Source organism: Etheostoma cragini, chromosome 19 (genome assembly GCF_013103735.1).
Source record: "Etheostoma cragini isolate CJK2018 chromosome 19, CSU_Ecrag_1.0, whole genome shotgun sequence".
Classification (NCBI taxonomy): Eukaryota; Metazoa; Chordata; class Actinopteri; order Perciformes; family Percidae; genus Etheostoma; species Etheostoma cragini.
This window is the reverse complement of record NC_048425.1, coordinates 3,070,876-3,088,025: the sequence shown is the minus strand read 5'-3', so window position 1 is coordinate 3,088,025 and position 17,150 is coordinate 3,070,876. Positions and strand designations below refer to the sequence as shown.

Genomic DNA, 17,150 nt, shown 5'->3' with positions numbered 1-17,150 from the left:
TATGTAAAAGGTCTGACTGCCTGCCAGAGCTGCAGCTGCAGGAGAAATGCTTAAGCCAGAATGGGAGTTAGCCAGTGTGTGATTGGTGGCTGATATAATGAGGTGTACTGAACCAGCTGCAGCATCGGCATATGTATGGAGGTGTCCCCTGTTCTCCGGGAAATAAAGCATTAATATGGAACAAAAAGGACAAAACACTCAATGGAGACATTCAACCTGTACGTAGTGTGGCAGTTTGGGTTCAAACTTAAAAGAAATAAAAAGTATTTGTCTTTGTATGTGTCCCTTTAAAAATGGTACAAATGTGCATATTCTGGCATTTTACAGTCATAAAAAGATAAAACACAGAGAGACTGTGCTTGCGGTCAAACCCACGAAAAGCCCGCTTTAAAAAAAGTTAGTTTATTTTTATCTTTTTAACCGCTGTGGCACAAAACATGACCCATAACATGGCACGGCACACCAGTTACTTTAAAAGTAAAACTTTTACCAGCCACTTTCACGCATTACTTTGTGAGCTAGCTTCTAAAAACTGAAACAGGATTGTTGGGGAACTGTGAGGTTCATTGTTTTTGCCAATATTTGCTGAAGAATGTCTAGAGTGATCAAACTGACTTTAACTGCAATTTACAGAAACCAAGCCCCTCTTTTAACGTTATTGTATTTTTGTACAGCATTTTGAATACTTTTACCTCTCCAATTTTTACTAGTTTTTTTTAAACACAAGATAATTTCTTGGTAAAAAACATAATGAGCCTCTATCAGATTATTCCACATCTCTTTGGGGGCTGGTTTTCATTTCACGCTCTGTAACACTATGTGTTGTTAGCACCACTTAATGATACGAACACTGCAAACTAGCATCTTCAACAAGCTGACCTCCAAATACACGTTCAAGATTTTCAATTACTAAAGGCTGTGTCAGTGGTTTTGGCAGGAGGGGCTTTTAACAAGGCTGTCAGATATTAGTTTCTCTGTCTGCAGAAAAAGATTTTTGGGAAGTGAACGCATGGTACCTGTGTGTTAGCTTAAAGCTAATTTAGCACAGTATATTACACACACAAAAAAAGGCTGTGATGATACTGGTGGTCACTGTGACAAGCAGGATAGCAATCCTGTGTCTCATCTGAAACAGCTGATTTGGTTACTCTACATCATCTCAACAGTCCCACCTGGCTTTTACCTCCAAATATGGATCATTGTGGACATGGCGATGTCAGCCTCTTGGATTGGTGTTACTCGGTCTTCCCAGTTGCCCCAGTGCAAAGCGAAAGTTACAGATTGAGCCATCTTGTTTGTTTGTTTTAAAGTGCTTTTTGCAGTATGGGCTCAGAAGATTTGAACGGTTGTAATCCAGGAGGCTGGCATGCGACCTGCACGTCTTAACCGATCCTAGTGGCGCTCCAGTGCAAAGCTCCCCCTGCAGGATATAAAGCCTGGACACTTATGTGAGCCTACTGGGCGGAGTCGATGGCAGCCCGAAGAGCTTTCCCCTCTGTTGAGTGACAGTCTGTTAGGAATTTACCGCTGCCTGGTTCAGTCTCTGGACTGGTAGAACAGGATGTATCCTGACTCAGAGTTCTTGGAAATGTCCGATGTCAGACCGTAGAACTCCTCGATCGCCTGCGCGTCGATTTTCTACAAGAAAAAAAAAGATAAATCACACAGAAGCAGCGTATGGATATCCGGTACCGCTTCACCTACTTACAAGGTCCACGGAGAAAAAAAAACAAGAACAACTTTGTCGGACCAATGTATTTTGGCTTGAGGCCTTTAGACCGGTGACAACAATCTCTACAAATTTCCCTGTTAATTTGGCCTCCTTTGTTCTGAGGACAAACAACTTCTTCTTTTCTTTTTTTATATAAACAGTTATTACTTTGAATCTTTAAAAAAATTTGAACTCCAATGAAATCAATTCTTTATTAGAATCATTTGGTAAATTTGGTTTTGAATCCGATCATTAGTTACAAATTTAACACAAGCAACTTTTGGTTCCCGTAGCGACCAGGGGTTTGTTGTGTTGCCGCCATGGAGCACAGTAATCAGCGGTCTTAAGTGTGGCTGAAAAAAGCCCGGTAAAACGTTGAATCGCCATTGGATCAAAATAAAATGTTACTCTTATCGGTAAAATAAGCATCGAACACGTTTAAACTACATTCTTCAAGAATTGGGGATCGATGAGAACCAGAATTAAAAGAAAGAAATTGGAATAAAAATATTAATTTTAAAATAAAAAACAATGCCCAACCCTATTCTTTAACTACGTAAAGGATGACCGCAATGGAGGCCACAAGATGAGATGCATTGGTCTGACAATAAAGTTGTCCCAGCCAAGCTTCACTTAGCTCAACCCATCAGAAAGACATGTTACAGCCCTGACTGTTTCTCATTTGGTGTAGCAGCTTTGTTCAAAAAGAGGGGGGGATGGTGCTGAAAAAAATGAATTTTAAATAATATACTTTTGGATTGGTGGTGAAAAAGAAGTGGCTACAGCTTTATAAAAGTCAGGCAGCTTCAGTCCAAGTGGAAAGACCCAAATAGAAAAAGATATAACTTATAGGGAGAAAAAAAACCGAGAAAGCAAGTGATCGAAAGCTAGAATATAAGGCAGTGAGATGGAGAGGGAGAGAAAATCTCCACAAACTATAAAAAAAAGATTAGTTTGTGTTTCTGCTCTGCATACTCAGTGGAATCTTCCAGAACTGGAACACATTCTGGACCACATGTTCAAGCTGGCCTCCTTCTCATCATAACGGAAAAATACACTGGTGATGAGGATCGGCTTTAGACATCAGTCCTCGATGACTGTGACGGAGCGGTTTCCTCTCCATTCAAACAGCAGGGTGACTTCTCCCACTGCCGGGGAGATTACAAGTAAAATAAACCAGTTTTTATTGGGTGGAACTAGAACCATGCTGAACTGGTGCCATACTTGGATCAGAAAGGACTAACAAAATGTTAGGTACCTATATATAAAGAAAGTAGAAATGAAAAACGTTAGCCACATTCATATTTAGGCAAAACAAATGATATAATGGTATAATGGTATGGTCCTTTGTAGACAGCAGAAATCTGAATATTTTGGTGATAACCAAAAGTAAAATCTAATATGAATAAATTAATGTTTTAGGATCAAATCTGAATATTACAAAAACCTATTAATTTCTTTACAATGTAACTGAAGGAAACCCCTTTGGTATTGTTCTTAACTCAGGTTTTCATGAATGTCGTGGTTATCTAACTATTTTACAAGTCCGTTACTTCAGAATAATTTCCTAGGATGTTTACTAGAAAAGGACTACGTCATTTTGGAATACACAATATAGGAGGATAATGTTTTGTTATTCTATCAAGTTCTTAGCAAAGAGAGAGTTTTAGTTGGCTGAACATGCTAAAATTTTGTTTTTACTATAGGAAAGAATACAACTTAGATGTAGAATAAAGTGTCCAATAGTGAAAAATAATGGATATTTACTGAAAAAATAAATGAAGCGTTCTATCCAAGAAATTCCTCATTGCCCTTTAATTAGTACCAAACTATGTAGTTTTTTCAAAGAAACATTCTAGGGATTAGGAAGATAACTTTGAAAGGAATCTACAGCATCTAATTGAGAAAATAAATTCATGCGAGGCCTTTATTGACTTTAATTACCTTACGTTTTCCCTCATGCAAAGGCCGAGGATTTCTTTTTTTAAACAGCACTGCAACCGGGTGTACATTGGTCTCTAATACAGATTGTACCTCACAAACCCTGGCAGGTTTAACCACCATGACTGCATAGTCAGTTAACCGCTGATAGCTTGATTGCTGTGGCATACCGTTCTTTTTGGCGGAAGAGAAATAACAAACTGAAAGGTTACTTGGCCCCAGCTGAAACACAGCAGCATGCCAAGGCTTCGGCTGTGCACTAAAGTGGTCGACTGCAAATGACTTAAGAGCTACATCATGCTTTTGGCCAACACTACACACTAGTAAAGCTAGCCTATAAGTCTGATTCATGTACTTTAAATTTGTTGCAGGGTTGGAGTTGCTGGTACGCTCTTCTACTTGGATTGACACATTACCACATTATCTTCAATATCAATATGCTAGTGTCTCAACAGCGTGGCGAAAGGTGAGCTGAAAACAGCGGAGTGCTATCACAGATGCTAGAAGTATGTCCAACTGTGTGGTTGTCATGTTTGGCTGACATGTTTTCTCCAGTCACCACATCAGAGAGGAAAGCAGATGGTTTTAGAGCAGAAGCTGCAAAGGATTGGCAGATCAAGGCAACCACTGTGTAAATCTTTTTTGAGTGAAAGACTGAAATTGTTAATAGTTAATTAATAGTAAGTTAAGTTAAACTAGCCATATGTTTTGAAGTGGTAGTAGAAGTGGTCAAAAGAGAAAGGATGACCAAGCCAGAAAGAAGACAATGCAGCTGAAAATGATTCTCATTCCGCATCTTGACCACAAGGCTTTGGGCTAATCCTGTACTTTAATCTGAAGCAGGTGGGCACTCCTTTCTGTTTTCTTTTTACATTTGTCATTTACAAACACGTTCATCTAACCTTCTATTTCTATAATCCTATGGTGATTGCTAAACGCCTTTTCTAACTCCTCATTATTCACCAAAGGTTAAGGTATCTAGGTTGGCCTGTCAAAGGAAATCCAGACACATTGTATGTGCCAGGATCTACACAGAGTCTGGAAGGACGGCTGTTTGAAATTCCTGTCCGGTTTGGATAAAATGGGATTTTAACCTTTGGAATTCATTCTGATGTGCGCTAAAAGTGGCACGCTATATACCTCTCTTTCATGAAATTCTGCTTCTTTTTATTCCATTCATTTGTATACATACATATTGCTTTTTGACCTTTTGCTATCATCTTTAATAGCCTATCTTGTTTTATTCAGTAATTGTTATTGCCAATGTTGTCTCTTAATTCTATTGAAACTTAAAGGGCTCGATGAAGTTATTATTCTAAGATTTATAAAATGAGAAAACAAGGCAGATTTCATAAATAACACCTTCAATTATGCAAGGTGTCAATATTTATTTCTATTCATTTTCCAACTGTTTCAAGTTCATTATCATAATCAGCTGTACTTGCAAATCTTGCTTAAAAATCCCTTTGCAACAGAGAAGAATCAAGCCTAAATATAAGTTTAGAGTTTAGACCTGAAAGCAGTTCATCTTTGTAAAGTTGAACAAAATAAATGATTGTGGTTGTGGGGAAAGAAAGAGGAAACTGAGCATTAAAAAAAATCTCTCTCTCACCTCTACAATGTCGTCATCAAACAGCAGCCAGAAGCCGTGGCTCTTGACGATGGTGATGTAGTGTCCGCGGTTTGGCCCACTGCGGAGAGGAGCAACCGCAAGTGAGACACATTGTAAAAATAATGCACACACAGCTGATGGGGATTCATGGTCTTTATTTCAAAGTAACGTTTTAAACTTAAATGGTTGTTAAGGCAACACCAGTGAAACAACATGAAATAAATGCTCTAAAAACATTATTTAGAGTGGTATCGTTTATATAGGGGTGTTCTGGACAATCTATGTGAAATTCTGAAAACTTTCAAAACTGTGGTCCAGAGTGTGGAGATGTTACAACCTTGCAAATAACATTCTCTTCCAAGTGCTTAGTGTTAAAATAAATTGCTTATTAGTTAAACAGATAATATATCAAATGTTAATGAATTAAAGTTTTAGTGATTAGCTTTTTTTATATTAATGAACATGTAGCATGAACTGTTACATTCAAGCCATTGCCAGATAAATTGCTACAAAGCTATTTAAGACTATCAGCGCCACACAACTCTCAAAACTCTGTAATTCTCAGTGTGGCAATGTTCAGAAGATAGAGGCTTCCAGCAACTTCCTCAGCAATGCTATTTATAGAAAACAATGGCATCTGGAGTGCTCAAACTCATGTGAAGATAATGACCTCTTCTAAAGAATACATTATGTTTTTTTAAACCTCTGTGTCCTCCTTGGCTACTAGCAATTGCGTGGAGGAGGGGTGGGGGTGGTGCACGATTATGGATGACTTGTTTCATGTGGACAGTGTTGTTGTCATTGCTTTGAATTCCTCAACTACGCACTGTAGCTTAAATGTTTTAGTCAAATGACAATGACAACTTCACTAAATGCAAAAAGGTTGATTATTTCCAACATTAGAAAGTTAATCCTGTATATTATTTTGGTGCTGTTCAGATTACAAACCAATTTCAAAACTCTAATTGATTTGTGGTTTTGATAAACAGCGGATATAAACCACCTTGAGACGCTGCAGGTTTGCAACAGGATTAAGGATTCTAAGAAGGTAAAAGAGGAACATACCTGCCACAGTGTACGACGACAGCCACCAGGTCATACATGCGGTCGGGGTTGGTGGCGTCCCCGGATGTGTTGAAGAGGCGGAGCTCCAGGGGGAAGACGACACGATAGGACAGTTTGGTGTAGCGGTGCAGCTGGTCCATGTATTTAAAGCGCTTCAGGTGGAGCGCCAGGATCATTGGCAGCTTCTTTACCCTCATCCTGACATGGATGAGAGAGATGATGAAACTGAAATCCTCTCTGAGCTGAACCATACACATTTTTTACCAAGAGGAAAAAAACAACAACAACACATATCACAAAATAAAGCGCATGGCTTGGAAAAAGGTCAGCGGAAACACATACTAGAAGAGACTAACAAAAAGACAGACAGCTAGGGACATTTGTCCCTAATAAGAACTTTAGAGGAGGGCTAAAAGCTTTTGTTTTTAGACGCTTCCTCCTGAGTTGGCCCAACCTTTGGCTCGCGCTCTCGCAGCATTCTGCTCAGTGTGAATGTGAGGTGCAGTTGCTGCTGACAGCAAGGCTCTCTCAAGCTAATGGATATGACTCAGCGCACTTAGCAAGCGCCTAAAAACAGTGGCTGGTGTGTATAAAAAAATATACAGGACAGCCACTTTCTACCAGTTGTTATTCTGGTTAGTGTGATAATTTAGTTCAGGGCTACCTTCTATTAGAACTAACTTTAACCATATTTGTCAGTTATGGATCAGACTTCCCTTTTTTTTGTCTTTCACAAAGTTTTTTTGTCTTTTTTTCCTGTCACTATGTCAAACTAGACAGACATGCCATCAAAACATCTTGCTGTAACTTGGACAGAAGAGTGGCAAACTTTCTGCAGTATGGTCGCTTCGACAGTAATATTATTTTTTTTTTCTACTTATATATATATATATATATATATATATATATATATATATATATACACACACACACACACACACACAATTATTGAAATTGTAATCCCGATCACAATTTTGACTTCCCGCGATCAAATTTGCCTGAGCGAGCGATTATTTTAAAAAGCGTCATTTCATAGAACGCTGAGTTTTTTTCATGAGCCAGTCAGCGTTGTTCCCTGCACGGTGCAACTTAGTTTCTAGATTTAGACAGTCCCAGAGGACAGAGTAACAAGTGGACAATTCAACAGATAGCAGTCGGTCATACGTTACGGTCTCAAGGTTTACCAGTTTACCAGTAAACGCAACATTTTGTCCCGTCTGTGTTGTTTTTCAGACAACAGCAGTGACCAGTGTTAGTCGGTGCTAGTTAGCGTCTGCTCACAGGGCTCGAACGCGAGTATTATTTTTCCCTCTAGGTCGCACCGGAGCTCATAATGTCCTCGCACCCGCTTTAATTTTTTTGTTACATGACCCATTTCTTCTGTAAAGCTGTGCCTGTGTTGGATCTCTCCTCTACTCTCTCTCCTCTTACTCTTCGCTCAGCCCGGCCACACAGCGGCCGCTAATCCACACTTTGTCTACAGCTTAAATTGTTATTAAAACAGCTGTATATTGTTAAGCATGGGAGGCAAACCTGTATTTGTACCAGTGTTTCCGCTGGTAAACTATCTGCTATCGCGGCCGCCACGGCGAAGAACACAGAAGAAGTTATTCAATACAACTAACTTCAGGTGGTAGAGTAACAGCGTGTGAGACTGAGCCTTCTGGAACTGGGCAATGGCTTGAATGTTACAGACGTTTATTAATACCAAAATATTAAGCACTGAAGCTTTAAGGGAGTCAACAAATGTTGTCACTCACCTTTTCTGGGCTTCCTGTTTGCTGCGACACTGCTCACAGTAGTATTTGTACTCACTACATAACGTCTCTGTGTTGCTGAAGCCCCTGTGAAGAGACAAACCAACACCAACCAATACTGTTTAAGAAACCTAAGTGTCATGATATCAAATCCAAGCTTTTCTCCATGGCTTTCCATATCAGGTGAGTATAAAAGACTCATTTCCCTTTCCATGGAGGAGCACCGTGTTACCTGAGACAGTGAGTGATGGAAGTGTTCTGCTCCACATCCACAGACAGATCCAGGAAGTCCTCGTCTTTACTGCTCACCTGCAGTGCGAGTTAAGATACTTGAGACAGCGTCACAAAAGAGCAAAAAACTCTTTTGGAATACAGCATTTTGAACAACTAATGGCCCACCATGTAAACATGTAAAACACTATGTGTTCTTGATGGCAAGTTGGAGGGGGGTGGACTTGACCAACTGCCACTTTGGTCGTTTGAAAGCCATGAGAGCCTCTCTCTCATGGGCGGGCCAAATTCTCTGGGCGGGCAACGCAGAGAAAGGGGAAGTAACCTTGCCCCTTATGAGGTCATAAGAGGCAAGATTGCAGATCGGCCCATCTGAGCTTTCATTTTCTCAAAGACAGATGACAATACCCAGGGCCCGGTTTACACTTATTGCCATTTCTAGCCACTGGGGAACCATAGGGAGGCAGGCGGAACTCATATTAATGTTAAAAAAAGACTCATAAAGTGAGATTTTCATGCTTAGGGACCTTTAAGTATTTTAAACCCACGCAGTCTTTTCTTCCCTGCCTTTAGCGGCCCTTAACAACCTCACAATGTCAGTTAACATTGGAGTCTGGGTTAGGTAGTTTCTGGTGTTAAGAAGTTGTGTGTAATGATTTACTGTGCAATGTCAACACTACAGATCGTTTACGTAGTCCAGTGAAACCTGGAAACCAGGAATCGTCATAAGTCATGATCATAGTCATAATCATCATAGGTCTGTATGGCTGTATCAAAACAAACCTATCAGAAAAACACATTCATGAATAAATCATTTTTTAATTCTACAAGTTTACTATTTTCAGAAATGTACTTTTTGAGGTAATGTCAACGTAATGCAAACTTAGTTTGTTTTGAGCATTTAATGCATTCAAATCTTGCAATTTTTATTAGTTTATTTTTGTTTTATCCTTCCTGGGGACCAGAAACAATTAATACATTAATAAATATACACATTTTTTAAGATGTAGTTCATTTTGCTGTGTCCCATCTAAATCATAACTTAAGTCTTTACAAACTGCACCAGAGTTTGCACGGGAAAATACTAATTCTTCTCACTTACAGCTTCACAGTTGAGGCAGCGAGTCTCGTTGGTCAGTGTTCCCTGGAAAATCTCATGGACCCAAGTCTGTTGTGTCTCCTTTCCTCCTTCCCCTTCTCCTCCCTCACTTCCTCCTCCACTTCCTCCTCCTCCTGTCCCTCCTCCTCCATTTTGCACCAGTTTTCCATTCTGCTGTCGCTCCTGGCTCTTCTCCTCCTGCAGCAGGTCTGCGATGGTGTTGAGGAGGTAGTTGAGGAATTCGTGGGCGTCCTGCTGCATGTAGTTGTCAAACAGCTCTGAGAGGGACGGATGTAGAAAGACAGAAATATGTAGAGAAGTAGGAAAAGTAATTTAGAGAAGGATATATGCATAAAGAGAAACAGAGATGGGCAGGGAAGAAGTGATGAAGAAAGTGAGAAGAGAAAATGAACATCAGCATGTGTTGGTGAGGAGAAATGGAGCCAATTAAGGGCTCTTCTTTATCATTTGATTTCCGCTCCAGGATATGGCTGGCAATTTTATTTCCTCAGCTGTGAGATTAACGTCTCAGCTGACATACCCTCTCGCCTCCCTCCTTTTCCCCCTCTTCTCTCCTTTTCCGGGCTCTCTGCCTCATCCCTTTCTCCCTCGCCAATCAGCTAACTTCACTGATGAAAGAACATTTCAGATTTGACATTTCTACAAACACCTGGTGCTGGATTGGATGTTTTCAGGAGAAAATTAACAGGAAGTCGTGTGTTTAGGTTTGTGACAGAAGCAACAGCTGTGAAGTCAAAACCCTCAACTTCAACGAAAATCAACAATCTGAAAATTTCTAGTGATTTAAGCACAGGGGAGGATCCCTCTCTCCTTCCTTACAGTAAACTTTTCTCTCGGAACGATACCTACCATTTTCTTTTCTCAATCGTGAGATGAATTTCTTGGGTGGGATGACTCCCACTTTCTTCTTCTGTGTGGCAATGCTGTTGAACAGGTCGGACAGACAGGTGAGGAGGGACTCCTTACGACGCGGCTGCACCTGAAAAGTAAGAAAAAGGACACAGCCGTCACTCGAGGAGACTTCAACAAAGAGAAACAAGAGTGAAAGATAACTGTCTGGGGCAGTTATCTTTCTCTCTTAAAGTACAGGTGAGGTGAGGCCACTTCCAGCCTGAACCTTGACATGATGGTCTTATCTATGGGAGTGATATCACAAAACCATGACACATGCACAGATGGCGCTCCCAAGCCTATAGTGCCTGGCTCAACAAAACTTGCCAGCAAACGGGCACCTCTCCAGCTATCAATACACAATCCGTACTTTGTCCATTCGGGGACTTGAAGTGGCAACCCTCCGGTTCCCAAGCCAAGTTTTTACAGACTGAGCTACAGCTGTCGCATTGTTGGCTGTTTTCACATGTTTAGCTGACTAAGAAAATAAAAACCCAAGTTGTGTTAAACCATCGTTTTCTTTGTTAGAACTTAGCCGTCCAACTTATAAACAGAGACATTACGGCTACAAACAACCCATAATGAAACACTCTCTTAATGCAAGTTCACTCTGTAGTGCGGGGACTGGGCCACTTTAGTCCACTGTAGAAATACGAGGACAGAAACACGGCTGGGCAATGCAGCTATGGTGGGTCTCTCATCACTTACCTTGTACGCCAACACCTTCTCCCTGAACGGTCGACAGAAATACAGAGCCTGCAGCACTGAGTTACAGTAGCAGGTGTTGCCAAACTAGAAAAAGGAAACAAGAGAGAGAATGAGAGACACGGAGAGAAAGATAGATACAGGACTAATGGCTGATTTACGCTTCTGCGTTAAATCAACAGCGTGGGTGCATATGTAGGTATGTGGCGCTACAGACATCCGCGTGTTGCATTCCCCCTAGTCCCCCTTTGCCAGACCCTCCTCTAAAGTGTACTGAAGGAGCGTCTGGCTGCTCCACATAGCATTCAGGGATGGAAGGAAAACTTCCTCTGTTTAGTGGCATTTCTTTAAACCAATCAGAATTGTCGTGGGCGGGGCAAAACTCCGCAGAGAGCCGCCGCAAAATAGTTGTGCGAGAGAAAACTCTCACTGGACAGAAAGAAAACATGCTCTGGTTTATTGGCATTTCTTTAAACAAATAAGACAGAGCGACGGCGCCTCTGCGAAATGGCCTCTGGAAGGGGAACTTGTTTTGGTTTGGAACATGTGTACCTTCAAAGGTTGTTTTAGAAAACTACTAGCTGTGTGGATTTAACCTGCAGAGATCTGAAGAGCAGTTAACCATAGTCCTCATGAATCCCTTAAATTTAAAAGTCCAACACAAAGAACCGGAGCAATTCCGGAAGTGGAACACAAAGGATATAGACTACATTTCCCCTGACTCATTTCCTGGTTCTCATCTCCATAAACAACACGACATCAAGCTTTCCCTGCTACAGATTTCCCATGGTCCCGTGGTCAGAGAGCACAGGGGAGACACTTTGTTCCTCTCACTATGACTCTAGAGTTGCTACTCGCTCCGAAGCTAGTCACTGTCAGTCTCTCACTTGCTCTACCACACACTCCACACATGCGCACACACACACACACACACACAGGCCTTGCTATTCTCTTAAAGAGATCAACGCATGAGTATAAACTTCGAGCCACTTACGTAGGCTACGCAGAAAGCTCTGCAGGGAGTCTCCGCAGGACCATAAATCAGCCTCAAGGGGAGGGTATGTTCTTGACATGTGTTGTTCTGCTTGTTTTAGCAATATTTTGTACCATTTTATACCACTTGAGGGGCAGTTATGCATGCACTTGACTGACACTTACATTGACTAATCCAAAGTAGTGTTCATTAACGGGAAACTGTTCCGGTCCAATCTCCTTTTCCAAGGCAGAGGCATTGGCGCCCTGAAGAAGAAAAAGAGAAACATTTAATGGATATCCTCTGTGGTTAAAAACAAAGATGTGCATGTACAATGAGTGACACAGTAATTTAAAATCATAAAATGAATGTTTATTTTATGTAAAATGATTCATCAGGAATCCCTCCCTTGTCCTTTTGTTTCCTCATCCTTGTTTTCTGTTTTCCTGCCCTACTTTCTCTCTGCTCCGCTGGACTGGCGACCATCTGTTTGTTGCAGCTGTGCTTCCTGCTTCATTTCTCCGTAAAATCGTAATACTTGTCAGTAGTTTTATATAAACTTCCCACTTCATTGCAATACAAGACAACACATGAATTCAGCGTTATAGCTGAGTTACGTTACATGTGGGAACAAACACAGTATCTATTGATCAATGTCAGCCCATAAAATGTCAAGGTAAAAGGAGGGAAAACAGGCAAGCTTTACCCGTCTGTTATCACATGCAGATGGTGCTTTTGTTATTGTAGCCCACTTCCTGATATTGTACTGAAAACCATGTTTGTATTGTAAAGGCTGAAATCTCTTTTTACATAATAGGTTAATCAGCAGATTTCAGAATCATTTTCAAAAACATGGACCCGAGTTGGATTCCCACTGCGATAAATCAACCAATGTGTCCCTGAGCAAGGCCCTTAACCCCTAGTTGCTCCAGAGGCGTACGGCCTCTGACAGATAAAGCAATTGTTAGTCGCTTTGGATAAAAGCATCTTCTAGAAAACAAATGCTATCTGAAGGCAGGAGAGAGAGACAGAGAGAAAGACAAAGGAGGGGGACGATGATGATGATGATGATGATGATGATATTAACCAAAATATAAACTGTGATACAGCTATTCCTTCAGAGGTGAGTGACTACGTAGGGGGAGCCACTGAGTTGTTACTCATCATTATGCAGTCCATGTAAAGTCAACAACAGGAGAGCAAATGAGTGTGGCTGAAGGTTATTTATCCATCAACACAACGTCCAAACAGCGCAGTGTTGGAAACAAAGCCAGAGCACACGATGTTGGAAGTGCAAACGGGGAAGAAGGCAAATTTGGGCCTGGAAAACAGGAAAACGATTGCTTTAATATGTGCTGTAAACACACGCTTGAATTTATTTATGTTTTTCAGGTTTGAAATGACTCTGTTTCCTGAATTGATGGAAATGAAAGTCCACTGCTGGCTGTGCAGGGCAGCTTTAAAAACGTCTGAAAGACACCAGCGTCAGTGAAAACTAGATTCCAGACAGCGGTGCTAAAGGACTGCGTTGTTAGACACTGGGATCATAGTCATTCATCATGAGATCAGTCAGGAAGATGTTCTGATCAAAAATAGTCTTAGTGACAACCTTTTAGTCTGCTTTAAAGAAAATAACTTTTCTTGAACCTTGTTTTAATTTGACAAAATAAATAAATAATTAGCCTGTGCAAGGATGTCATAAATATGTTGAGAAATATGAAAATAAATTACTGCTGTTGTGTCAATAGCTGCTCCTTACATTCAGTCTTCATTTTTAAGGCAACATGGATGAGAAGTTCCTTCGCACTAAGAGGACTGACTCTTTTGGCCGTAGAATTATGATATTAAAGTTGTAATGTGTCATCGAAGGGGTAAACACACTGCAACTTAATGAAACACAAATTAAGAAAACAACTTTGTAAATTTGACAACACATGCGCAGCAAAATACAGAAACAACGGAAAAATCAGCACGAGTTTACAGGCACGTCCCTGCTGATTGGGTATCACCTGTGACCTGAGACAATGAACTGGAGATCTCAAACATAGACATAATATTTACATTCTATGATCTCAAAGTAGTTACACACCGTTTCTCCTCTCTCTCTCTCTCACACACACACACACACACACACACACACACACACACACACACACACACACACACACACACACACACACACACACACACACACACACACACACACACACACACACACACACACACACACAGCTGGAAAATACAGGCCTGTGAGACTAGACTATCTTCAATTTGTCTTTAATGCAGAATTACAGTCAACTGATATGATTGGTCCGTCATACACTGAGTGAATTAAACAATAACAACTCTATTGACTGTAAACTACTTCTTCCTTCCATAAGAACATCAACATTATTCCCCAAAGTGCTGCTACAGTGTGGAAACTGAGATGCAACTGGCCAGCTCTGCTTTTTGCAGCCCTATTATTGACTTTCACGGGTTCAACTGAAAAATTGATTTTCTGAAAAGCAAATACCTTCCGGTACCTTCCACCAAAGAGGCAAACAGACTGAACAAACCTGCAGCCACGGCTAATATTTAGCCTGGTTAGTATTTGTCTAGTAGGTGCTGGTAATTTGCGACACAAGTATGCTGGCCTTCACACTGAAAAAAAGGGGTCACATGGCCTAGTGTGTGGTCTTTAAAACACTGGGCATGTGCCAGCCACACTGGCTAAGCAACCGCTTACTGTCTCACACACACACACACACACACACACACACACACACACACACACACACAAGATTAAAAGACTGCATCTGCCTGATCCTAACCTCTGACATTGATCAATACAGAGCATCCTTTTATTAAAACCTTCTAAAACGCCATTAAGGAACAGAAGACTGGTTAAGGTTTAATGAAATGAAAGCATTAGATGAGCAGAACTAAATACACAGCATAAGGCTTTCACCGTTAACTTGGAACAATGAGAAGAGACATTTTTAAATTGCTTAGGAGTCCGGCGGGACCCGTATAGGGTCCTTAGAGTTGCTGCAGGGGGGGGCGCTAAATTACTGATTGATGGTTTATGTATATATAAATTATATATATTTATATATATTTCACAGACTTAATTGATCTCAGATGTTAAGTGAGTGAGGCCACAAGGGCTCAGAATAGGTGTAATAGGGATTGGGACATCACTTCACGAGATCACATGTTACCTTGGCGACGTTTAATAACAAAGATGTTGCTGACAATTGCCGGTTTGGGAATTTTCAATTTAAGTTTGTTGCTTTCCACACAGCCAAGAACCCAGGAGATAGCTGCCTGATTCCAATTATTTTTTTTACAAACTGGACAATAGGTCCGGTCCATGGTCGTGTGTCGTGCTGTTGTTCGCTTTTGTAATTCCCGGATTTCCCTATGGTCTCCGTGGTAAATGCTCTGAACTGTGGGTAATTCCTTTTGGTGAAGTCTGCGATGCAGACTCACGGAAAGGGTTCGGTAAATGTGTACTCAAACCCTCATGCCCTTTGAAATTCAACATTGGGACAATCCTTAGCGCTTACAAATTTCGCGAGAACACGCACCAAAGTCTGTGAGTCCGGACTTTGGGATTGGGCCTTTATCTAAGAAGCAGGCACAGCTTAGTTGACCACAACCTGAAATTTAGAGGAAGCAACATGCATGCATTATTACTATCACTCACTTTAGCCCGGATTGATAGTATTATATAAATACAAATGTGTCATGGCAGCCATCCATTCTATTTAACCATTCAATGTCCCTCTCCAACATCTCTTCAGAAGAGGAGTCACAGTGCTTACTTGCTTTGGTGTTTGTAAAGCATTACAGTTTAACAAAGAAAGGTTCACATAGGAAAAGTTCCTTTTTTATTTTCTATGTAGATAATACAAAAACACCCCAATAATCAAGAATTATTTATTATTTCTAAATAGAGCAATTTGTGTCATCTTGTAAAAATGTCTTTTCATATCGCAATATCTATCGAATGAAAAAAAATATTGCAATTTCAGTTTTTTCCCAATATCGTGCAGGCCTAGTTACAACCTAATATCATATTACGAATTGCATTTGAGCAAAACTGTATGTGCAATACGTTAATTTATAAAAGGTTTCTTATTATTAACCTTGTATTTATTTTCGTTCACCCTGTTACTGTGTAATATGACGCCAACTCAGAAGGTCGTGTGGCAAATATTTCGCCGACTTTCCGAGTTGTTGTTTCGAATTAAGAGGGAATCCACTAGAATGTTCCCAATAGGGATTTACTTTTACCGATTACTTCAACACCACTTGAATGCAGCATGTGCTAGCTAGTTTTCGCCCTTCTCACATAAACAAACTAATGTTACAAGCTGGGTAATAAACTGCCCAACAAGCTTGGTTTGTGCTTGATAACACCCTGTTTTAAAACTAAACACTAATATCTCCGGAGCTGGTGGGCTAATTGTTAAAAGGCTACAACTTTCTGGAAAGCCAGTGTGTTATTATCATGTTGCCCTGTAATGTTAGCAAACAGGCTAACTGACCAGCTATCTTTAGCCGTCCAGGCTTATTAGCCCGGGCACAGGATACAGGCGCAACGCAAAAATACCAACGTTCAAGCCGAATATAAGCTCCTTACCATCGTACAAATCGAGGCGATCTTTCGGACTGTCATCAGTATTTCCATCCGTAAGCCGCCATGTTGGACCGAACCCCGATATTGAAATTAGAGCCGATGCGGCTGCAGAGTTCCGGGAGAGCCTTCTGCACAGTGCTGACAAAATGCACAGAGAAGCATGCACGACTTCCGGTCTTGAATTTCAAAATAATACGCTAACTGAAAATAAATAAATGTGTAATTTTACCAAAGATGGCCCCTGATTCTGACAACAGAAGCATAGTTAATGAATAATTATTGTTGAGGTATTGATTTCCAATACTAATCCCCAATAAAACTTTGATCAAATATAACATAAATATATAAACTACAATACATTTGTGGTAGACCGCGTACAGTAATTGCAGAAGCAAATGAACTGAATGTCAACAAGTAGTACAAGATGTACAAATAGTATAAGTACAAGATGTAGTGAATGTATGTGCATAATGAGAACTAATAAATACATATATATATATTGCGTATATATAGAGAT

General features: G+C 40.5%; 1 protein-coding gene across 2 annotated transcripts in view; it reads right to left on the bottom strand.

Annotated features, from left to right (window-relative positions):
• Positions 1-16,852, bottom strand: part of usp12b (ubiquitin specific peptidase 12b) — a 34,119-nt gene extending 17,267 nt beyond the window's left edge. Inside the window, exons 1-10 of one of the 2 annotated variants that reach the window (XR_004654652.1) lie at positions 16,637-16,852; positions 12,192-12,272; positions 11,037-11,120; positions 10,287-10,416; positions 9,420-9,694; positions 8,319-8,395; positions 8,090-8,173; positions 6,330-6,527; positions 5,265-5,343; positions 1,063-1,638 (exon numbers count right to left, since the gene is read on the bottom strand). Coding sequence is in view for 1 of the 2 variants with exons in the window: in XM_034857181.1 (XP_034713072.1) it covers positions 1,537-1,638; positions 5,265-5,343; positions 6,330-6,527; positions 8,090-8,173; positions 8,319-8,395; positions 9,420-9,694; positions 10,287-10,416; positions 11,037-11,120; positions 12,192-12,272; positions 16,637-16,684 (1,158 nt within the window). In the remaining variant the exon portion in view is untranslated. Of the gene's footprint in view, positions 1-266; positions 1,639-5,264; positions 5,344-6,329; positions 6,528-8,089; positions 8,174-8,318; positions 8,396-9,419; positions 9,695-10,286; positions 10,417-11,036; positions 11,121-12,191; positions 12,273-16,636 lie in introns of those variants that run through there. The other variant, XM_034857181.1, reaches the window with a different exon arrangement.
• Positions 16,853-17,150: the final 298 nt, after the last annotated feature.